The sequence below is a fragment of the Monodelphis domestica genome, chromosome 3 (assembly GCF_027887165.1).
Source record: "Monodelphis domestica isolate mMonDom1 chromosome 3, mMonDom1.pri, whole genome shotgun sequence".
Classification (NCBI taxonomy): Eukaryota; Metazoa; Chordata; class Mammalia; order Didelphimorphia; family Didelphidae; genus Monodelphis; species Monodelphis domestica.
This window is the reverse complement of record NC_077229.1, coordinates 536,413,822-536,439,526: the sequence shown is the minus strand read 5'-3', so window position 1 is coordinate 536,439,526 and position 25,705 is coordinate 536,413,822. Positions and strand designations below refer to the sequence as shown.

The 25,705-nt window shown below is 34.2% G+C and overlaps 1 protein-coding gene across 8 annotated transcripts in view; it reads right to left on the bottom strand.

Annotated features, from left to right (window-relative positions):
• Nucleotides 1–25,705, bottom strand: part of CAMK4 (calcium/calmodulin dependent protein kinase IV) — a 215,012-nt gene that overhangs the window by 94,797 nt on the left and 94,510 nt on the right. For all 8 annotated transcript variants that reach the window (XM_007486600.3, XM_007486603.3, XM_016431362.2 and 5 more), the window contains one exon: nucleotides 24,142–24,224. In XM_007486600.3, the coding sequence (XP_007486662.1) occupies nucleotides 24,142–24,224 (83 nt within the window). The remainder of the gene's footprint in view (nucleotides 1–24,141; nucleotides 24,225–25,705) is intronic.

The following is a 25,705-nucleotide window of genomic DNA, read 5'->3' as shown; positions in this document are numbered from 1 at the left end:
TAGGAGTGGAAGATGAAAGAAAGTCTTCAGATCTTCTCTCCCCTTTCTGTATGATATGGTTCCTTCAGGTGGGAGTGTCATAAAAGCCATGAAGATAATGAGTAAGGCTATTTTTAAAATGATGACAATTCTAGTTATGCTATGAATAGAAAAAGGATGCTCTCAATTATTTGTAGGTGGGTCCAGAACCATATATATGCTCCAGTCCATCACTCTCTACTCTCACATCCCTATCTTCTTTCACCAGGATGATGTCATATTAACTTTTTAGACATACAGCAAACCTCCATTACACAGGGACTAATTTTACTTAGTTCTCTGTTGCTGCTTCTTCTTCAGGGCCTGCTCTATCTGAGGGTCTCAGAGAGAAGCCCAAGCCTTCTTCAAGTCTGTATTTATGTCTATCCATTATCCTTACTTTTTCTCTCTATCACTTTTCCTACTCAGCCTTTTAAAAGCCAAATCAAAGAGGGTATCTCTGGAATATGAATTAGTCCATTATCATGAAAGTGATCCCTTGCTGTGATAAGTGTAATGCCAATAGGACAACAAATACAAAAAAAAAGTAGTTAATCCCATTCTCAGCTCTGGTCTATTAGAACAGAAGTGAAGGATAGAACCTGCCCTGGCATATCTTTGTCCAGGGAGATAAGGTCAGCTGTTCCCTCCTGAAAATAACAGAGACAGGGTCAACTCAGCAATGAGGTACCAATACTAAGTGATGCTATAGGAAGAAACCAGGATTAAAGTAAGTGTGACAGGAGGTGAGAGAGGACACCAACTCCATTCAAAACAACAGTGATAATGGTATCTAGACTTCACAGGATCAGGCAAAGAAAGTCTAATTAACCCATCCAAGGAAGTTGGGGAAGGCGAACTAAGGCCTTGGCATAATGTTCCAATTTAAGAACTGAGGTTAGGAAATAAGAGTAAACAGAAGAAAACACCAAATAAAATAAAGACATATATAAAGATGAGTTTGAGATGCCCAAGAAATAAGTCCAGAATAAGTATGTAGCTCCATAGCAAAGACAAATAGAACCTAAAAGGGGGAAATTAGTTAGCCACAAGGACTAGAAGGGTAGCTAGAAGAAATAAAGTAGTCAAAAATAAATAAAATTAGAATTCTGGAACAAAAAATGGAGAGAAGACAAATAGTTTAGGACAGAATAGAAAAGGTATCTAAGTAGTAGATTCCCTAAAAAACAGCATGAAGTGATCAAAATTCAACTACCACATCAGACAAAAATAACTAATTTTTAAAAATCAAAAGTTTGGAAAATGGGGGAAATATAAAGTACTATTATTAAAAACATTTACGTAGAAAGCAATTTGAAGAAACATTATTCTAAAATTATCACTCTCCATAGAAACCATGACAAAAAACCTGGATACCATATGTCAAAGAATCATAAAGGAAAACTCTCCAAATTTATTAGAGCCAGAGGGCAAAGTGAAAACAGAAAGAATACACTAATCAACTTCTAAAAGAAACCCAAAACTTAAAGTTCCTAAATCCAGACCTCCCAAATCAAAGATAAAAAATATGGCCAGCAGCCAGGAAAAATGAGTTTGAATGCCAAAGAATCACAGTCAGAATCACCCACCTCCTAATGAAGAAGTGGTAGATTAATATGCAGAAACAGTATGGTAATTTGTTTTGTTTGTCTTGTTCTGTATTTCTTACGTAGATTTCATTTTTATTCCCTATCCTCAACCCCCACTGGGACAGATGATAGAAATGAGAAGAAAATTAAAAAAAAAATAAGTTTAAAAAATGAATGTGAGTTGTTATAAAATCTTCCATAAAATGAAATAGATTAGAAAGTAGAATGCATTATATAATTTATGAGACAAAAGTGAAACAAAGATTCATACAAAGTTAAAATGAATATCCAATGTTATGAAATTTATTGTGCTTGAAGTAAATTTATAAAAGTGGATGGAGCAATCATGATCTCAATAGATCAAGAATAAAAAGACGTAAAAAAGATAATTAAGAAAATAATAAAGTCATATATTATAGTATAATATACTTGAAGGGATGATAAATTTAAAGGATTGATAGTGTGAAATGAATATATATGAACTGAAGGGTATAATATCTAGAGAAAAACTCAATAGAATTACAGTAGGCAGAAAGACTATTAATACTTGAAAACTACTATATGCCCCATCCCAATAAAGGACCCTAACAAAAAGATATATAAGAAAGAATTTAAGGATGTGAATAAAACACATTGGGGATGGCCTAGGTGATCTATCTGCCACTACTTTGGGTACCCTTTCACTTCCTTACCTTTCCCCTGGCCGTGGGTCATACAAAACTCACTCAGAAGTCAGGAATTGAAATGAACTATAATTACTGACAAAATCCTTCCTCCTCCCTCCCATTTTCCCTCCCCCTTTATCTTTCTTGGTATTAAGCTATCAAGAAAGCAACTAGACTAATTATTAACTTACAAGCTTTGAATGAGATGAGAATCACCAACACTAATTTTTTCTGGCAAAATGAAGGATCATCATGTCTTATCTGCCCTTGCCTCCTGAGATCTTCCAGGATTTATCTGTCTTCTAGGTGCCTGGAACCCACTGATATAACCCCAAGAAGCCTTAGGACTTGCAATTTCTCATACTGGAAAACCACTGACCTCTTTTGGTGCTTTCCATTCTTCCTGTAGCTGAACTTTCTTTTGTATATTATTTCCCCCAATTAGAATATGAGATCCTTGAGAGATGGGACTGCCTCAACTTTTTTTCACTTGTATTCCCAGCACTTAGCATAGTACTTGGCATATAATGAATTCTAGGCACTTAATGCTTTTTCTTTTGTTCTTTCAGTGTTCTAAAATTAGATATGTTGTATTAAAAAGCAATATGCTATATCAGAGAAATGACTTCAAAACTGAGAAAACCTGAGATGAAATGAAATGACACCTACTGGGAAAGTCACTTCACCTTTCAATGGTCTAGGGAACTCTTTAATATTCTATGTTATGGAGAAAGGAAGGAACTTGCTTACTTGGATGCTACTATAGCAATGAAATCATAGGTCTAATCCTTATCCCAACCCCTACATATGCTAGGAATCTCTGCTGATTTCAGAAGGAAAAAAGGACTGTACATACTTTGTAAAAGCCATCTTTACAAAAACTATGGTAGGGCATAGAAAAATCATATGCTAGGGCACAAAATCAATTTCATAATCAAAGGTAGAAAAGTAGAAAAATTAAACACACTATTGACAACAACACAATAAAAATGTCAACAAATGCCATTTGCAGAAAATGTTATTCATTCTTTAGATAAAGATTGAATTCTAAAAAATAGGTGTCCTTTCCTATCCTGCCCCCTCCCAACTTTCCCTCTCTACTCCCCAACATAAAAACAACAGAGACAACATACTAAAACTTTTGGTGTAAAGCCAAAGTAGTTCTTAAGGGGAAACTTCTTTCTAAAAGCTTTCATCAACAAAAGAAAAAAAAAGTGATTTAAACAATATTGTAAAAAAACAAAAAACTTTGAACACTATAAGAATTTATTCAACTTAATGACAAATCATTCTCAAGATTGAGGAAGCATGCTATCTACTACCTCTTAACAAACAGGTAATGGATTGAGGGTGCAGCACTATCTATCTATCTGTATGTATTGTGTAATTAGAAATTTGTTACCCTAAAAACTACAATTCCCTGGAGCCACTGACTTCCTGTCATTACTGACATAGACAGGAGAGTAAATAAGGTGGTCTTCTGTGGCTAGCTCTCTTTCCTTCCTGTTGGCGACTGTGGAGACTGTTTGAATAGGTAGATTAGCCATGGGCACATGGTTTTATTCTGTTACCTTTTTATTTTGTTACTTCTAGTTATTAATAAATATTATAACATATAATATTTTAAGTTATTGGACATTAATTTTAATTTTTATAGTATGTAATATATGTATATATCTATGTATATATGACACAGTGAAATAATTTATTTTGTTTGATTATACATATTATAAGGATTTTTTCTTTTTTCCCAGAAAAGTGAAGAAGGAAGAGGGGTTGACTATAACAGGTCTCAAGTTAGATTACAAAAAGATAATCATTAAAATGACTTGGTAGAAATAAAAAAATAGAAATATTTATCAGTATAACATATTGGGTATATAACATCCAAATGTAATAGAACATTTTACAACAACTGGCATTTATCTAGTATTTTTAAGTTTCCAGAATACTCTATATATGTTATCTCATTTGAGTTTTATAACAACCCTGTTAGATAGATGCTATTATTTTATAGTAAATGGAGGTTCAGAGTGGTTAGGACTTGTCCCAAAACACAAGTTTCTGAGAGAGGATTCTAGAAACTCCATTTAGATGTTTCAAGATAAACTCTAGATATCTAATTACTATAAAAACTTCCCATTAAACAACAACAATAAAACAAAGAAAACTGGCAGAATTTGGCAGCAATTTGGTTTTCCAGCAATATATAATTTATACCACAAAAAGCTCAAAATAGATAAGTGCCTTAATTATGAAAGATCATAACATATGCAAATTAGAAGAAAGGGAACATAAATTCCTTTCACAACTCTGAAGAGAAAAAGTTTTCTTAATCAAACAAAAGATAGAGAGGCTTATAGGAGATCAAATGAAAAATTTCAATAACATCAAACTGAAAAGGCTTTGTCCAAATTAATGCAATTAAGATTAGAAGAGAAAGTTTATTGGGAGGGGAGAAGTTTCTCCAGTAAATTTTTCTGATAAATATATGTAAGGAATTTATTTTTAATTAATAATTAAAATTATTGCCAAGTAGATTAACAAATATTCAAAGATATAAACAAGTGACTCTCAATAACTGAAATACAAGTTATCAACAATCATATTTTTAAATGCTCTAATCACTAAGAAAAGTACAAACTAAGGAATGTTATCCACCTCCTATTAGAATGGTCAAGAGACAAATATGGAAAATGATCATTGTTAGAAGGGATGTTAAAGGACAGGCACTGTGTTGGCGGAAAAGGGCAAAGACAAGAAATGAAATGCAAAGCAAGAAAAGCTCAAGAACACATGGAACCAAGACCCATTGGGGGAGGAGAGAGAGAGAGAAAATCCCATGGAAGCTTAAAGGAGAAGACAGTTGGACCCTAGCTGACTGGTCTTCACTTCTGCTTGGGAGTGGTTTGAAGACTGACCGCTTCATCTTCTCTCTGGCCATTACCTTTCTAACTCTAATTTGAACTGAAGGAAAAAGATAGTCTTGCCCAGAAAAAACCACAGCAGGGTTACTGCTATTTTCCCTCAGATGAAGAAGGTTTTCCTTTTGAAGAGACATTCAAAGCTTTCAATAAGTGATAAATTAGAATTAGAATTTTCCCTCTCTCCCAGTTTCCCTCCTTATCTCCTTTCCCCAAGAGAATAAATAGATCTTTTAAACTAAAGAAAACTGTCCTGAAGGTTGTTGTAGTTAGAGGGAGAAATTGACTTACCATCTGTGATGCAAACTTCATCAGGTTGCTTAGTGGATAGAACAGGAAGTGAAGGAGGTGCTCTGAATTCAGCTTCCTTCCTTCAGAGTGCTTCCTGGTGTAACATCTTTTATTTCCTTTATTATCTTTCACTAAATTCCCTCTCTATTAGAATTTTCAAATTAAAGGTAGAAAGGTAATGGCCAGAGAGAGTGGTCAGTCTTCAAGCCTCTTCAAGCCTCTGCCTGCCTCTCTCTCTCTCTCTCTCTCTCTCTCTCTCTCTCTCTCTCTCTCTCTCTCTCTCTCTCTCTCTCTCTCTCTCTCTCTCTCATTTCTTGTCTTTGCCTATTTCCTCCATCACAGCACACAAATGCAGTCAATGGAGTTGTTAATTGTTTCAACCATTTTGGAAATTAATTTGTAATTATAGTCAATCTTGGTAATACTTCTAGAAGGCATATATTTCAAAGAAGCAAAGAAAAAAATTTTAAAGGATATGCACATACAAAAATATCTTTAGCAGTACTTTTGTTATAATAAATCAGTGATTGAGAAAGACTGAACAAATTATGATAAAATGAACCAATCAACTTCATAGTACCAAGTACTGTGTTACTCAAGCTATAAAAAAAACAAAATTAAACAATCCCTGCCCTTGGGTGGCAGGCAAATAACATATACACTTATAAAAAATAAGTAACATTTACACATATAAAAATAAATAATATATAAAATAAAATAAATAAATAAAATTAATTTTAAAATTAAATTTAAAAAATTAAAAAGATATACATACTAAGTAAATTTAAAGATATTTCAGCAGATACAGGAAAAAGCACTAACTACTAGGGAAAGAATCAAAAATAGGCCTCCAGATTTTCAATGTCATGTAAATTGGTTTGCATATAGTAAGTACTTTAATAAATAGTTGCTGTATTCAATTGAATTAGAGCTCAGCTTTACCTTTTCTAGTTGTTTTATTTCATTGTATCAGCTTTAAATTCCTTTCTGTGTAATCAGGCCTACTCTGATTCTAACTGGGTCAGAAACTATATTAAGCTTTTAAATCCCCAGTTCAGAGCCAATTTAAGAAGTTAATTTTCTACCAGACCCCCTCACAGAAGTTATATAACTTCAAGCAGCTGGTGATACAATGGATAAAGTACTGGGTCTGCAGATAAGAAGTAGTTGGTTCAAATCTAGCTTCAGACATTACTAGCTATATGACTCTGGGCAAGTCACTTGCCTCAGTTTCCTCATCTATAAATTAGGAATAATAGCACCTACATCCCAGATGAGATAATATTTGTAAAAACAAATAGCACAGTGCCTGACATAGTAGATACTATATGTATATATGTGTGTATATGTGCATACATGTGTGTTATACATAAACATATACACATAAACGCTTGTTCCCTTTCCTTCCCTCTTCAGACTCATGAAATCATACTCTTAGTTAGTTCCTCATATCTGTACTTTTTGAGAGAAGCTCTTCTCTATTTTTCTTTACCCAGAAATCAAGCTGCCTCAATCAAGAAGAAAGGGATATCTAGGGGGGTAAACCTTGTCGAGTCAGGAACATCAATATCCTAAATTCTATTTGGAATACTAGAATAGATTCTATCATGTAAGTGATAAATTAGGGGAATGTGCTGTATCAGTCTATCTCCCATTCTGTTGGATCTCTAATATTGCTTTGGTTAGACCAATGCCTGCCAGTCTTTCTCTGAAAAATGGGGCTTAGGCATAACCTTCCTCCTTCCTCCCTGTAACATTGGATTGCTGTTATTCCTTTTTTATTCAGTCATGCGACTGACTCTTGAAGACCCTGTAGATCATGCAGTCCATGGGGCTTTCTTGCCAAAGATACTGAAGTGGTTTACTATTTCCTGAAGAGTGCTCGTGATTGTAAAAAAAAAAAAAGAGATCTTTCCTGAGTAAGGACAGAGCACAGACCAGAAAAGCAGCAACCAAACAAACCTCTCTCTGGAGCAAACTAGCTGGGAAGCACTGAAAATTTATATACCTCTGATCTAGCTGTGAAAACAGAAGCCTGAAAAAGCGTGAAACTTGAGTTTCCACACCTCCCCATCTCCAACATGTGAGAAGAGCCCAACTTTAATGTAAGTTCAAAGTCAAGAAATAGGCTGAGAAATGGGCAAATAACAACAAAAACCTTGTAAAAGGCTGTTATGATGACAATTGAGATAAAAACATAGGCTCAGAAGACAACTTTATGAAAACAGCTCCAACCAACGCCTCAAAGAAAAACACAGATTGGACATAAACCCAAAAAGAATTCCTAGAAGAACTGAAGAAAAATATTTTTTCTTCAGAGGAAAATTGGGGAAATAAATGAGAATGATGTGTGAAAATTAACAGCATAATGGAAGAAGTAACAAAGAAAATCAAAGAAAATAAATAACACCTTAAAAAAACAGAATTGGCCAAATGACAAAAGAGGACAAAAGCTCACTGAAAAAAAAAATTCTTAAAAATTAGAATAGGATGACTGGAAGTTTATAAGTTTCCAAAAGACAACAAGAAGTAATTTTTTTAAAAAGTCAAAAAAGAAAGAAAAGAGGAAACAGAAGAGAATATGAAATATCTTGTTGAAAAAATGACCTGGAAAACATTCAGAGGAGTAATAATTTAATAATTATTAGACTTTTGAAAGCCATGATTAAAAAAAAAACAATCCCTAGATAGAAATTATCAAGGAAGACTGTTCCATCCAAAGAAAAAGATGGAAATTGAAAAAAAACACACTAATCATCTCCTGAAAGAGATCCCAAAATGAAAACTCCCAGAAATATAGTCAAATTCCAAGGCTTCTAGAGCAAGATGAAATTATTGCAAGTAAGGAAAAAGAAACAATTCAAATATCATGGAGCCACAGTAGTGTTCACACAAAATTCCACATTAAAGGTATAGAGAGGATGGAATGGAATATGATATTCTGGAGGGCAAAGCAGCAAAAGATTGCCACCACGCATAACCTACCCAGCAAAACTGAACATACTTCTTCAGGGGGGAGGGAGAGGGAATGAATAGTTAGTAAAATAGCAGACTTTCAAACATTCCTGATGAAAAGACCAGAACTGAAAAGTAAATGACATTCAAACACAAGATTCAAGAAACACATTTTTTAAAAAGGTAAGCATAAAAGAGAAATCATAAGGGACTTAATGAGGTTAATCTGTTTACATTTCTATATGAGAAAGTCATACATGTAACACTGGAACTTTATCATTATTCAGGTAGTTAGAAGGAGGACATGAATGCAGTTTTTTATGTTGGAATGATTTTTAAAATATAAGGGACAGAAAGACATGTATTGGGAGAAGGAGGAAGGGAGAAGTAGAATGGGAAAAATTATCTCACATAAAAGAGGCATACAAGGAAGAGCTTTTACAATGGTGGGGGAAATTGTTGGGGGTCATGGGGGGAGTCAGCATTGCCTTAACCTCATTCTTATCTGAATTGGTTCAAAGATGGAAGATTTCATATACAGACTCGGTTGGGTAGAGAAATCTATTTTATCCACAGAGAAGTATGAGAAAGAGAGAGTAATAAAAGAGAGGTCAGATTAACTACAACCCTCACACCACATGTATGGCACCGTCTGCCTTACCCCAGAAGGGGAGGGAGGAAGCACTCCCATTGGGCTGCTGGGCAGAGGAGCAGGTGATGTGAGAAATGTCCTCAAGTGCACATGGAGAGGGGGAAGGTAGGAACCTCCTCTGGCACACTCCAACACATGTCCCATAAGTTTGTCAACCCAAGATTAAGGGAAGCAGTGGTCAGGACAAAACAGATTTTTGAGGAGGGATAGAGTTAAAAGACAGAGAGAAGATAATAGGTTACAAGGAAATATAAAGTTAGTGATCTTAACCATGAAAGTGAATGAGATGCTCACCCATAAAAGTAAAAAGTAGAATAGATTAGAAACAAGAATTCAACAATATGTGGTTCACAAGGAACGTATTTTAAATAGAAAGACTTTCAGCTGAAGTAAAAAAGGCAAATAGCAATCATGATCTCAGACTACGCAAAAGCAAAAGTGGGCCCAATTAAAAGAGATAATCAGGGAAACTATATGTTATTTAAAAGTATCATGGACAATGAAGTAATATCAATAAACAAAAATGCAACAAATTAAATAGCAGCCAAATTCTTAAAGAAAAACTTGAATGATTTATGAGGAAATAGACATTAAATTATACCAGTGGGGAAGCTTAACTTTCTCATCTCAGAACTATATATGTATCTAATGAAAAAAGTTTAGGACATGAGAAGAATTTTTAAAAATTAGATATAATAGATCTCTAGAGAAAACTGAATGGTAATAGAAAATTGTATACTTTCTCAACAATTCACAGTACTTTCACAAAAAATTGACCACATGCACAAAAACCTCACAAACATTCAGAAAAACTGGAAAATTAAACACACTTTTCAGACCATAATGCAATAAAAATTACCTTCAATAAAGAGCCTTAGAAGCATAGATTACAATTAATTGGAAACTAAATAATCAAATCCTAAAGAATGAGTGGGTCAAAGAATAAATCATAGAAAAAAACAAGAATTTCATTAAAGATGACAACAATGAGACAACATAGCAAAATTTGTAGGATAAAGCCAAAACAATACTTAGAGGAAATTTTATATTCCTAAACATGTACATAAATGAAAGAGAAAGCAGACCAGTGAAAAGAAAACAGGTTCAGTGGAATGATGAGGTTGGAAGTTAGAATGTAAGAGGTTAAAAAGAGATGGAGAGGAGAAAAAGGATAGGCACCAATTTCAGACAGCCTTCTCAAGGAGTTTAGCCACAAAGCATCATCATGAAGCCCCCAGAAGTGAACTTGGGGGAGAAATGTTATTAATGGTTTTAAATTTGAATCTATTTACATGGGGAATGAAGCAATAAAGAAGAATAAGCTGTTGGTTTCAGAGGTCTTTGTGCTTCAGTTCTTGATATGTTTTTCAAATTCAGTTAAATAAATATTTATTAAGCATTTACTACATGCCAGGCACTGTGCTAAATACTAGGGATACAACTGAGGAAAAGAAAGATAATCCCTCCCCTCAAGGAATTTATCATCTATTGGGGGGAGATAGCACACAAAAGGAGGCAGTAAAATAAAGGGGAGGAGACATTAGGGGGTATCTGGCCTGGGGACATCTTGTTCAGTAGAGATACAGATATAGAGTGGAATGAGCTAAAAGTCCAATTTTTTTCCTCAATAAAGAGGAAAGAGTTTGGTACTCCACTCTCCAGAGTGGAAGTTGAGGGAGGTGATATCAATCAACACTTAAGTCAGTAGCCTGATGATGAGGTGAGATGGGCAGCTATGTGGTACAATGGATAGGGTGCCAGGCCTGGAGTCTTTCTGAGTGAAAAGGGTCTTTCTGACCCCTCTTCTTGAGTTAAAATTTGACCTTAGCTAAGAAAGATAAATGTTCTTCTTTCATTTACCTCTTGACTTCCTACAAGATTCAACTCAAATCTCACTACTAGTCTTCCCACTCCTTTAATTGCCCCCCTACCTATGGGCAAATCACTTAACTTTGTTTACCTCAGTTTCTTCATTTGTCAAATGATCTGGAGAAAGAAACAGAAAACCACTCCAGTATCTTTGCCAAGAAAACCCCAAAGGGATCACAAAGAGGACAACAGCTGAACAAATAATGAGATTAGAAATGATGAGTTTATACAAGGAGGGGCATCTTAGTTCAATGGAACTAACTCCAGGGAGAGCAGCAGATTTAGTGACTAATTGATATTAATTGATATTGGGGCAGTAATCACTACTTGGGTGATATTAGAGAAAATCTGTAACTGGTGATTGATAATGGGGGAATACACTAGGTGGAGGATATAGTGCTCTCATGATAAAGCTTCCTCCCTTACTTCCACTCATTCCTTCAAGGTTACCTCCAGAACACTGAATGAAACAATAGTCTTAGTCTTGGACTGACACGCTGGTCACTAAGCCCAGCGTCTATAAATGTTACATTTCTACACATTCTCATCATGTCAGAAATATGAATTTAGAGCTAGAAGAGACCTCTAGCTCTATGAAGTGCAAAGACTATATTTTGAAAATCAAGAAATTTCACCTCTCTGGACCTCATCTCATCTGTAAAATTAAACGGTTGAACTATATTATCTCTAAGGATCCTTCCAGTTTAAAATCCAAGACTAAGTCTAAAGGCCCTCATGTGGTTTCAATAGGAAGTTTTATTTCTCTGGAACCAGAATCCCTGTTCACTCTAAGACTCACAAACATTCGAATCACTTTCTCCTATTTCAAAGTTCCCACCCTTCTAAATTCTTGTTTTCTATATGAGAGGAAACATTAACTCTCAGGTCTTTTGTAGAGTTGAAACCAGTAATAGATCCTGAGCTTTCTATATCCAACTCTGCCTGTCTGCCAAAGCTCAGCTCTGGCTGTGTTACTTTATTACTTAATAAATGTAATCAATTTGAGTGGTTCCAAAACCAAATATAAAATTCTTTGGCATTTAAAGCCCTTTTATAATTCCTTTCTACAAATTCTGTGATCTAGAACAGTAATGGTGAACTTCTTAGAGAAGGAGTGCTGAGCCCTGCCCCCAACACACCCCCAGATTGAGTGTTGCACCCCAGAGATCTAGTGCCCTGCCTCCCCTTACCCTACACAGGGGAGGGAGAAAGCACTCACATTGAGCTGCTGGGCAGAGGAAGTGAGGAATGTCCTTAGTGAGTGTAGAGAGCGGGAGGAGAGGGGCCCCAGCACTCTGCTCCATTTCTGCCACCTGTGACCTGCCCACCTTACCCCCTATGTAATCCCATTGGGCTGCTTGGCAGAGGGCCTGGGGATATGAAAAAATGTCCTCAGGTGCAGTGGAGAGGGGAAGGGGAGCAGGCCCATCCAAGTCCCTCTGCCTTTCTAGTAATGAACTGGGGGTGGGGGTGGGACAGCCACATGCCCACAGAAAATACTCTGCATGCCATCTTTGACACCTGTGCCACAGGTTCACCATAACTGATCTAGAGATACCATCCTATTCATTGTGTTCCCCAGACAGTCTATCTCCCAACCATATGTTTTTATATTGTCTGCCTCCTATGCCTATAAATATTCTTTTTTCATTTACCTCTTGGCTTCCTACAAGATTCAACTCAGATCTCACAGTCATTCATTACTGGCCTTCCCACTCCTTTAATTTCCCCCTACCTCCACCATGCTGGTACCCCTCTGAGATTATCTTTCATTTACACTGCATATATTATATATAGATTTTTTTTGTTACATAGTCTCCCCACCACTAGAATGTGAGCTCAGCAAAAGCAAAAATAAAATCATAAATTCACTATGTGTTAGAGGCAGGACTTGAACCTAGTTCTCTATATTTCAGAAAGTAACTAGAGCTACTATCCCCCATTCAGTACCTCTTTTGCATAAAGCAATAATAATAAAAAACAGATTTAAGTTTGCAAAATACTTTATATAGATTTCCAATTTTTTATCACAACTTTACTATGAAACACTACATATATTATTATCCCTGTTTATATTTTAAGAAACTGAAAGAGATTTAGTGTTTTGCCCACAATTGCATAATTAGTAAATGTCTGAGCAAGAGTCAAATCCAAGTCTTCCTGACTCTAAACCTAGTACTCAACTGAGATGCCATTCTTCCTTGCCATCTAATTTCCTTAGAGGCAAGTTGTTGACTCTAAAAGACAAGCAAGCAAGCAAACAAAAAATCGTTCTAATATGGAATAGTATGAAAATAATTATTAGAATTGATAAGATTTCTATTTCTAAAACTCCATTAGATTATAAGATCTTTGAGGGCAGGGAATGTGTTTTATCTCTTAGTATCCCTAGTGTTTAGCACTTTATCTAACAATGAGTAGGCATAATAATAATTGTATTAATATAGTAGCAATTATAATAATGATTATTATAATTATACTTAATTATACCTGTTTATTTACATTTTTATTTATATATTATTTGTTTATATAATAATAAATATTATAATAGCAATAATAATAAATGTTGATTGACTTCAAAGTGCTGGTAGCTACTCTCTGTTGAGAGCTATTTGGCACAGTAAATAGAACTCTGTTCCTGGAGTCAAGAAAATCTGAATTAAATCTGTCGCAGGGTATTCACTAGCTATGTGAACCTGGGCAAGTTATTTAACTTCTGTGTGCCTCAGTTTCTTGATTTATAAAATGAGAATAACACCTATCTCCCAAGGGTTGTGAGAATAAAATGAAAAAATATTTGTAAAGTATTTTGCAAATCTTAAAGAGGCATATAAATGGTAGCTGCTATTTATTCTTAACTCAATCTTTATCCAAAAGGCATTTATTAAATGTCTACTGTACAAAGTATTAGATGCTGAAGATAAGCCAAAAAATATAATAGTCCCTGACTTCACAAAGTTTATATTCTCTCAAGAGAAATAACATGTTTATATATATATATATATATATGTAACACATACAAAAGAAATTAAAAGTAATTTCATGGGAAGAGAAGACATGTGTATCTCAATTCCATTTTGTGGTCGAGGTGTTCATTTAATGCCAATTACAGCAGGAAATGGTACATTATGCACACAAATACACTTAGAGGAATCCCACAGCTCACATAAATAAATCTGTAAACAGCAAAACTGTGCTCTAGAGTGTGCAGGTCCTGTGTGGGGCACACCCTTTCCTGTGCTTTGTAAGTCACCTACAGATGAGCTCAATGCTACTTAGCTAGTTTTAATCATTGCTTTGATCAACCCAGAAAAAACAAGGTATCACAAAACCCCTTTAAGTTCCTTCGACTCCTAATGTGCTGTAGGCAGATATATATATCAATTGAGAAAAACAGGTACTCTTTTTATATCAATGTTTATATATATACATATATATATATACATTTTAAATCATAAGAGAAATGGAGAGGTGGGCAGATACAGCTTTAAAACAAAGAACTGAAGGAAATTTTATGTCATCATATTTGAATAGGTTATTAAGCTATGAAGTTGACTGGCATAAATATAAATGTAAATATAGACTTATGCCACATATAAAACATATTTATATTTATTATATTGCATACAGTATACTTATATACCATGAGCAATATATTATTTCTATAATAAAACATTAAAATAATAGTGGCTATTTATATAAGTATTAATACATTAATACATTGTTTACATAATAATGTATATTGTTTTATATTATGTACATAATTATGTTTTTATAAAATATGAATATATAACATGTTTGTAACATATTTGTTTATACCATTTGACTTCACTACTTAATGACCTATTGAACTATGATAATATCTATTCTCCCCCCAATCCTTGCTTTAGGGCCACATCTGCCCATTTTCCTTATCATAATTTTAAAATTTGGTATTGAAAAGGTAAGCACATTAACTATTCCTGGTCTTCTTTAAAAGGGCCACCTTGTTTACTTATATTAGAATAATTGCTACAAATTAAGTTAGCTCTGGTAGCACACAGCAGTACAATATTAAATTCATATAAATTACTTCCTCCCCTAAAATGAAATTAGTATTTCCTGGCACAGAGATTATGGCAGCCCAACTTGGTAGAAAATAACAGCTGAAAAGGTCTAAGTTAAAGCTGGCTAAGAAACAGAAAAGAAAAAAATCCTTACGTTACAATCAATGAAAAAAAATAAATCTCTAAAGATCATAGATCTAAAGGGAGAAAGGCCCTTTAAAGTCATTTGTTTCAGCCCATCGTTTTACAGAAAGAAAATGAAGTTCTCAGGGGCTAAAATTTTAAAATGCACATAAATACACATATACATATATATTATATATATATGTATATATATATTTTTTTTTTATATTGCACATGGGAGACTTGCTCATACAGGAAAATGGCACAGATGAGATTTAAAGATAGGTCTTGGTTCCTCGAGCCCATGACTCTTTCCAAGATATGACTATTTTTTCTTCAAATATATTCAAAGATAAGAAGTAGAGGGCAACGGAACAGAGGAAGAAAACAAGTTAATTATTTAAAAGGGGGGAGATAAGAAAAGATCAAATTCAATCCTTTGATGAAAATGGTCAGTCAAGGTCTTTTTCAAATATTAACTTGGCGATATGGCCATTGAAGTCCCTTTCAATGATGGAATTCTATGAAGGTGTGCATGTACTTTACCCAGAGAGGGTAACTAAAACAATTTTTTTCTTTTTTGCAAATGGGAGACAGAATAAAATAATAAAGCAATTAACTGAAGAAGAATGAGGCTAGATTCAAAGGAAAGAAAAGAAAAAACAAATTGGTCCAATACTTGCTATTATTATTTGATATATTACTATAACATTTTGAGGCAGCATGGTACAATGTAGAGTGGAGTCAGAGGACCTCATTTTAAATGCTGCCTCTACCACTTACTAGCTAAATAATTTTGAAGAAGTCACCCACTCTAAGCTTCACATTCTCATCTCTAAAATGAGCTGAATAAGCATTAAATATATGATCATATCAAAATTATAAAGACTGCAGTAAAAATTGACCCTGATTCTCTCATTCTAGGGCTGATCCACTTGCAAAATTAGTAAGGGAATGAATATCTTACATTGGCTTCTCTAACCAGGATACAGCTAAACTTGGCCATAACTTCTCTTAGCAGGTTTCTCTTATTACAACCCTAAGTTTGTGAATTAAAAAACTTTACTCACCTAATAACTTTGATCGGTAAGCTTATTTTCTTTTTCTCTTTTTAAAAATCCTTTCCTTTTGTTTGTCTTAATGTCAATTCTAAGAGAGAAGGGCAGCAAGGGCTAGTTAAAGTGCTTTGTAAATCTTAAAGAGTTGTATAAATGGCAGCAACTATCCATTGTGCTACCTATCTGTCCCTGTAAGGTGCTTTTTATCTTAGTTTCCCTTTAGCAATATATTGAGTGAGGGGAGAAAGGATGGAATAATTTGTTGTTCTACCTGAAGTTCTCCTTTGGAGAAGTCAGATTTTAGAGCCATTTATTTTAGCGACATCAGGGATTAATTTTTGATATAATTATCCCTATCACTTCATGACTTTTCTAATTGGCTTTACCAAAATAGAAACTGTGTCAAGACCCTGGTGAAACTACAACAGAATATAACACAAATTATATAGAAACAGCCCTGCTAACAGTAAAGTCCTATAAATTGAATGTGTTTCCACTACTAATAGTGAACAGCCAATAGAACACTTGTTCAAGTATAGATGCTGCCTGTTCACATGTAGAGATCTGACAGAAAGTAGACACATAAGATAATTGGCATTGTGTGTTAATGTGATGATGAAGAGAAACCACGCCTCAAGGAATCTGAGCTTCTTTCCATTAGAGAGCACAGCTTAGATATCCTACATAAGAGTATTTTAGATATCAAGTGTCATAGGAAGTGAGTAAGGATAACATCTTCAAATGGGGACAAAAATGTTTGGGTCAGGATTTGGGGAGAGGTAAAGAAGGAATGGAAACCCTACTCCAGAAAACAGAAACAGTCAGGGACAAACGTAGTTGAAGTAGCTGCTAGGATTTTTTACATTAACATCACTTTGAACATTTTCACATCTCTCCTCACACCTAGAGAATAACATATCCTGACTTTAAGCCTTGAACTTTCATCTACTTCTGTCTCAATCTCTCCCCAACTTCATCAGAAACTCACCTTGGTCACTGACTGAAGCCCTGACTTATGGTCTGGTAGGTGCTTTGCTCATTATCAATAGAACCTTCGATGATATAAGTGTGAGAAATTGAGGGGATTAGAAGAGCAAGTGGTTAATTGTGGGAAATGAGTGGACCATACTGACTTATATTGTGATCTAATTCTGGAACTTGGTTTCTATGCAATTATAGGTCTAGGTTCAATTTCTGTCTTATTAGAAAACTTTATTCAATTGTGGAAATCAGGAGAAAATCTTATTGGATTATTTGAACCTTACTGTATGACTGGGAAACTGAATCACCTCTCCCTGATACTTAATCAAAGATGTAGGTTATGCTGCCCAGAAACCGAGTCTAAAATCAGAAAACAGATTCAAAGACGGTGTGCAAGATCAAAACCAATCCTTGTCTAGTCCCCAACTTTTAACACATTGGACTGTATTTGTTCTTATATATAATGCAATAATTTTGTTAACTATTCAACATTATTTTGGGGGTAACACCGTAAGTAAAATGTTAGCCAGTTGTGAGTTGGTAAATAAATGTTATAAAGAGTAGTTCCCCAAGACAATATGGTCCCTAAGGTATGTGCTATTTTAAAATATGATCAAATGTTTCTGAAAAACATCCTTTAAACTTACTTTGTGTACAAACTCCATAGCATAATTTTAAAGAAAACTTGTTAGTGATGTTGACATTATTAAATTATCGATTTAAATTGAGCATGAAACAACTCAATAATTAAATTTTGCTTGAATTCTCACAAATTCTTCTAGCATCTTAAGAATTGGAAATAACTTTTGAAGTTATCAAGTGCAAGCCCTTATTCACTGTAAAAAATATCTTCCACAAGAAGTCATCTAACCTTTCATTTTACACTTCCAATGACAAGGAACTCATAGCCTTATGATGTAAACTATTCAATGTTTGGACAGCTCTAATGTTAGAAAGTTCTTTCTTACCTGTCAATATGTCAAATATCCATGATTTAATTGTTGTGGTTATTCCCTCCACTAATACAGATAACAAGTCCTCTGTGACTTAGTAGATGGTCTTCAAGAGGTGCTGTGGTAAAAAAAAAAAATTCACCACCCTTCAGCCAACCTGGTGACAAGCCTCTCCATATTTAGTTAAGCTAGTCTTCAGACAGGAGACATATTTCCATCATAGGTGCCTGACTTGAAATCCATTCAACTTGGCAGGACTTGCCAGAACTTGTTATTCATTGGTGTTTCCTTCAAAGAACCCAGGATCATCTCCAAGCATAAGGCATTGGAGTATCCCTTTAGCAGATATTGAGGCAAAATCTCCTTCCTTATAAATTCCACTGATTGGTCCTAGTTTTGTTCTGTGGGGACATACAGAATAACTTTAATTTGAGTCTTCTACATGACAAACCTTTAAATATTTAAGAAAGCTATCATGTGCTCCATGGGTCTTCTCTTAGATTACAAATTCTCCTATTAGATTATAAATTCCATGAGGACTTCAGAAACTTTGTCTTATATAAACTTTGAATCATTGCAAAAATCTAGCATAGTGCCCTGCATAATGTAAGCTATTAATAAATGTTTGATTGAATCCTCTGAGTTAAATATGTTCCATTTAACTGCTACTCATATGATATGATTTTGAATCTTCTTCATCAAGTTCATCTTCTCATGGAAGTCCTCTAGTTCAATGGTGTCAAACAAATAGAAATAGATCTCAGCTGGGTGCACATTGACTTAGAAAATCACAAATTAACATTACTATGTTGCACTGTGTTTTTAATTATTTTGTTAATTTGCTGCCCTCAAGTTTTGCTGGAGTTTGACATTTCTGCTCTAGTTCATCAAAGCTCTCTTTATCCTCTCAAAATATTCTAGATAGGCTTTGACTATCAGACAAAGGAATGGACAAATAGGTTATGTTCTTTGCTTTGGAAGCTGTACTGCTTTGCAGCCTTCGTGATAGCTAAATCAAACTGCTGACTCCGTTAAATTTACAGTCGACCAAAGCCTCTCAGCCTGTTTTCATCCCTTTACTTCATAAACATTGAATCTTGCACTTAATGTTATTAAATATCATCTTATTATATCAGCACCCTATTTCTAGCTTGTGGAGATATTTTGGGACCCTAATTCTGCCATACAGCCAATTAGCATTCCTTCCTACCTTTGTGTTATTTAGGTTTAATTCCACATGAAATCAGCAAACAATTTTAGCTGACAGGTTTTGTGACTCAGCAGCTCATGCATGACATTCTTGATATACAGTCCCGGAAAGTAATTCATCTGTCTGACCATGATACACCTACAGATGGACACATCCTTAGCCTAAATAAGATTGTCACCAACTTCATGTTCCTCTTCCTCTAAAACCCTTAAGACATTTTTTGAACCTATTGGTACCACCTATGAGTCCACTTCCAATTCCATGGTAACATAAAATCATGCTTCTTCCTTAGAAGGTCCAGATCTATCCTCTGTGAAAAGTTTTATGGTTATCACATAGTTCTGGTTGGTCAGTATTTCAAACCCTTCTTTTTTTTTTCAGCTACATCATGTTCTTTCAATTATCAAGCTTTCTTCTCCTCATCTTTTTCATCTTGGCTCACTTCTGAGTGTTTTTCATCTCTAGGAAATTTTCATTCTTTGGAAGAAATCCAATATATAAGAAAGCATTCCTTGAGTCTTTAATCAGGAATATCAGTGTACTTTGAATATATGCAGAGTTGGCAACTGAAACAATTCTTCACTTTCCATGTAATAATCATTGACATGCATTTAGTATTTTAACATTTGCAACATGCTTTCATACATACATTATTTCATCTGAGCTTTTAATTCAATGAGGTAGGTACTCTAGGTTAATACCTAGAGACACAAAAGTGACCTTTTGTCACTTCTTTTTAAAGACTTTCTCCCTATCTTGCTCAGGCTAGCAACACAGTGGCCCCTGAAGAATTCCTAATAAGCACAGGAGCTTTAACCTGCTCCATTTCTGACCCAGACCAGTTTACCTCCTTCTTGGCAACCTGTGGGGCTCTTGCTCCCAGAAGCTTACCATATAATGCCAGGCTCAGTGCCAATAGCTTGATCAATTTAGCCCTCTACAGCATAGAACTTCTGTACTTGAGCAATCTACCAGTCCTAGCCTCTTCAGTATCAGGGCATCAACATGTATGCAACAACACCAGTTATTGTTATCATTTTTACAGATTAAGAAACTAGGGTTCATATTGCTTTAGAAACCCATCTATTGTCACAGAGCTAGCATGTGTCAGAGGTGGCATTTGAACCAGAACTTTCTAATACCAAGACCAGCACTTTTCTACTATATACTAAGTTACCTTTTCTACTATAGAAAGGGAAAGGATAACAATACTTTGTGGCTTTCAAAAGTTCCCATGTTAACTGAAATAACAAATTGCCTATAGTCAAATTTTATATAAATTTGGCCCTAATCAACATCATTTCACAATAGTATTATTACATTATAAACAAACCTGGCTATAAAGTTGTAAAAGTAATCCCCCCCCAAAAAATATAATTTCTCCTAGTGTTATGTTTTATTTCCTGTGTGTTTAGCAGGAGCTGACAGTGGATAGAGAGTCAAGCCTGGAGTTGGAAGGACCTGGGTTTAAATTTGGCCTCAGATACTTCAGAGCTGTATGACCCTGGGCAAGTCATTTAACCCCAGTTGCCTATCCTATATCGTTCTTCTGCCTTCAAACCGATACTTGTATCAATTCTAAAACAAAAGGTAAGAATTTTTTAAATGTTAAAAAATAAAGTATTTCTGCACAAATTTTTCTTCTTACATATTACAATGTATCATCTTTATTATGTATAAATGTTTAATAAGGATTGAGCAAGGCCATTGTTAGTATAGAGATGATAATCACTATAAAGGATTAGAAATGCAAGTAATCATAATAATTCAGTTTGGAATTAAAATAGGATTCTAGAGACTAACAAAACACAGAGAACATAATAATTTTAACTTGAACAGGAGGTGAGAGAGGAACCAAGATTATGTTCTAATCCAGGGTATAGTTTCAGCCCAAAGAAAATTTTTTTTAAACTTAGAAGAAATTCAGCCTTTTAATGGAAGAACCAAGTCTATTCCAGTGTTGGAAATTCTTTGGCACTTTTGGCAATTTTTTCATTTGGGAAAAAAAAAAAGATCCCATTCATGAAAACCAGTAAGACTTTAGGGACTGTGTGGAAGGGTTTACTGGCTATTAACCATTCTTTAAATGTCTTCCATTAAATAGTAAGGTGTCATTCTACATGATAATTGATAAACTTATAAGCACTGTATTTAAACAACTTTTTCTTCTCTATTTTTATTTGGAGTCTACTTGAAACCATATCCTAATCCAACTAACCAGCCTTGATCCTTTACCATGCATCAAAGCAAACATGTTAGGTTAAAACTGACCAAGAGGGTCTGATGACTCAGATCCAATATTGGAATGGAACAAAACACTTAATAATTTACCTAACACTTAGATAAAGTAAGTTTACTTAGACTTAGTAGGGGAAGAGCATTTAGAGGAAGAAATGGATATTCATTGATGGTATAGTTGATTTAGTAAGACACAGCTTCCCTGAGTTAATTATCCAATATTGGTCATATTGATGTTCTTGCTGGTCCAAATTCTCAGGAGCCAGCTGAAGTTTTTCATGGCTTTTCTGTACCTAAATAGTCAGGAAACTACATCAAGAATTAAGTCTTACACAGGTAAAACCTAGTGGAATTGCACGTTGGCTACGGGAAAGGGTGGGGGAAGGGGAGGGAAAGAATATGATTCTTGTAACCAAGGAATAATGTTCTAAATTGACTAATTAAATAAAATAAAAAATAAATAAATTGGGCGCAGCTGGGTAGCTTAGTGGATTGAAAGCCAGGCCTAGAGACGAGAGGTCCTAATTTCAAATATGGCCTCAGACACTTCCCAGCTATATGAGCTTAGGCAAGTCACTTGACCCCCATTGCGTAGCCCTTACCACTCTTCTGCCTTGGAGCCAGGTAAGGGTTTAAAAAAAAATAAAAATAGATAAATTATATTAGCAACCAGAAAAAAAAAAAAGAATTAAGTCTTAGTTCCCTGAGTCAATTAAATCTCAAGGATAGTTTCAATACTCTTTAAGGGAAAATTAGCCTACATAGGATGCAATAGAGTCAATCTATGTCTACAAAACTTAGCCTAGCTAAGAGACTATCTGAAAATATTGTTCCTCTTAAAATGTTTATGAAGTGGATACAAATTTTATAGAAACAACTTCATTAATGCTGGAAGAGACTTTAGATATCATCTGGTTCAAATCTTTCATTTCACAAATGAAGATATTGGGGCTTAGAGGAACCAAGGTCACACAGTTTAGTAAGCATCAGAACAGATTTGATTCCAAACTCTCTGATTAACATCTAATATTCCTTCCTCTTCATTATACTGCTACAGCTAAAAATGGGTGATAGGCAGAGAAACAAATAAAAGGACTAGATAAGATATAGATGACATACATAGATAGGCAAAGAATCTTACTGAGAAAGATAATAAAGAAATAGATAATAGATGCAAAGAAACATAGACAATAGGTAGTTATGGAAGTAGATAATTTCTATAGATAGATTATTATCTAATTTCTGTTTTTATTCAATTCAAAAGAATGAATATTTATTAAGTGTCTACTACATGCAAGCATTTTATGAGGTACAGTAAACTTTTTATGCTTTCAGATTTGGGTCCTAAGAAATATAAAAGACAAGAACTACATAATCAGAAAAATTCTACAAGGTGGAAATAGGATATGGTAAGATAATCCTTAAATGTTAAATTAGGAAAATAATATCAGTTCTTTAATATGTATTTACTTTCAAGTCTAGTGCTTAAATTAATCAACTGACTACCTTCTACATAAGAGAAAATGTGGATGTGAATGGGTTTTAATAAAAATTAAAAAGTGAAGCAAATGACTATGTGTTTATCATATGGATCTATTTATGTTATAGGATCTCACTTTGTTCATATGTTTAAAATGCCATGGATATAGGAAAAGATAGAGACAATTTTTTGGATTAGTAAAAAAAAAGTCAGAAAATAATCAAAGTATAAGGTTGTTTTCTTATGTAGTGGCAGAATTAAAGTTCTGCTGGCAAGATGCATTTTTTCAGTATGCTAAGTTAGGTTTACATTTCAGTGGGACAATGTTCACTCTGAACAGTCAACTACCCTTGGGGAAAAAAAGACTTTACAAAATTAGTCATATTTAGATAATATATTGTAATAGGAAACTTGAAGTCCTTTGGGACCAGGACTCCAAGAAAATTGCTGCATAGAAAAATCAAGTCTTAACCATATGATTTAAAGGAAGTGCCATGTGTAGACAAATATCCAGCATTAGAGTTGTAATAAATATAGAATATTGATAAACAGTAGAACTTTCTTTCATTTTATTATATAACATTTTTATCATAAAATACAAGGAACCCTAATTTTTTTCCTCTGAGTTACAGTAATATGCATTACTATAAATTCAGTTATTGTTTGCAAGTATAGACATTGCAATATTCTCTCTTTGCCCAAGCAGCAGGTTTTAGTCTACTATATCATTCTACTTTGCAGTCTATTGATTACCAATTATGCAATGGTGTTTTTTCCCCCTTGAGAATTTATTTCAGCAGAAGTATCTTTTTAAAAACTTCCCTATTTCCAAATAAATGATATATAAATTAATTAGTCTATATTTTCCTTACTACAACAAGCTTGCCACACAAACTTCATAGAACATTTTATTCTGCGTCTCTCTAATAAATTAATTATATATTATTGTGACTTATCACTGTGATTGTAGTGCTTAATAAATATTAGATAGATGGATAGACAGATGAACAGAGAAAAAATCTCTCTAAATACTTTTTTATAGTCCAAAATATAAACCTTCCTGGGATTTGATTTCCACAGACCACTCACCTATCAAACAGTTCTCCTCCTGTGACCAATTCCAAAACCAGGCTGATTTCTGTTTGTGTTTCAAATATCTCTTTTAGTTTTATCTGTAAAGAAGCATTAAAAAGTCACAAGTTCATTATTCTCATTTTTCCTAACACTGTATGCTGGTGAATAACCTAAACTAAAGTAGCATTCTATAAACACCAAAACAGAAGAAATTGATTAGTCAATGGGAATTTCAGTTTTGTCACACAGAATTTATTTGCCACTTCCTTACAATAGAATTGATTGAAATAAAGTGAAGTTAGTTTGAGTTCTATCAAAGACAGCAAGATAGTACAGTCAATATTGTCACTGGAATCAGACTTTGGCCTTAGACACATGCTAGCTATATGTTTCTGTCCAAACCATGTAACCTTTGCCTGAGTTTCCTCATCCATAAACAGAGATAATAATAACGTATACTTCATAGGGTTGTTGTGAGGATCAAATGAAATATATTTGTAAAGCATTTAATCTAGCACATAGTCCATTGTTAATAATTGCTTATTATTTTCTTTTCTCCTTATCTTCAGAGGGAAGCTTTTACCTGATATTTTGAAGATCAGAAATTTCAATTGCCTTCTTTATTTAAACAAACAACCCAATTTCTGAACTCCTCTACAATAAAAAAAATTTCAAATTATATTAAGCCATGCTAGTTTTAGAGAGTCAAAAGCCTTCTTCGAAATCAGAAAGCCTATAGAGACTGAGAGTAGAATGGACAAAAACTAAACAAAATCTCTGCTTATATAATGACCTGAAAACATGTTGAAAGCAAAAACTTGGAGGTCGTGAAACTAAAATGTTTCCAAGAAAAATAAAATTTACCTCTTTTAAGATAGTCAAGTCAGTTTTAAAAGTTTATTCTCCCTCCACACCCACCCCGGTTTCCTGAATCATATCTAGAAATTGACAGATATAAGTGGCAAATCTCAATTTGGACAGTTCCTTATAAATGAATGGCTATGTCAAAACAATGACTTGCCTTTAAGCACTTAGCTAGTTGCCTTAAGCAAACCAAACAGTTGTTCCAGGCACCATAGCTGTCTCAGTACACAGGAAGAAAAAAATCCTTATGGCAAATTCTTCAGCATATTGATGGCACAAATTCTTTTGGGCCTTAAAAAAGCTTACCACCAAATTGTCTAAGTCAATAGTTTTGAATAGACACAGTTTAACACAATTTGGAGACATTTAAATCTCAAGAGATGCTTGACAGTGATAGTATGGAAGAGATTCTTATTCTGGTATGAGTTAGACTAGCTGGCTTTTGAAGTTCCTTCCCATTCTTTGCTTCTATGGATCTTCAAAAGTACTAGATCTCAGTGAGATGCTTACTTGATTCTTTCAATGACTCTACAGAGAATAAGCTTATATCCTAATATTTTCATTCAACAAAAAGCAAATATTTTATCCACATGGAAAGTAAAATTAATAAAGGAAAACTGAAGTACTAAGCTTGGAGCAAAATCAATTTATTAACAATAATGTGTATAACAATATAACTGACATGTATAAAGAAGGACAGACTGACAACATAAAT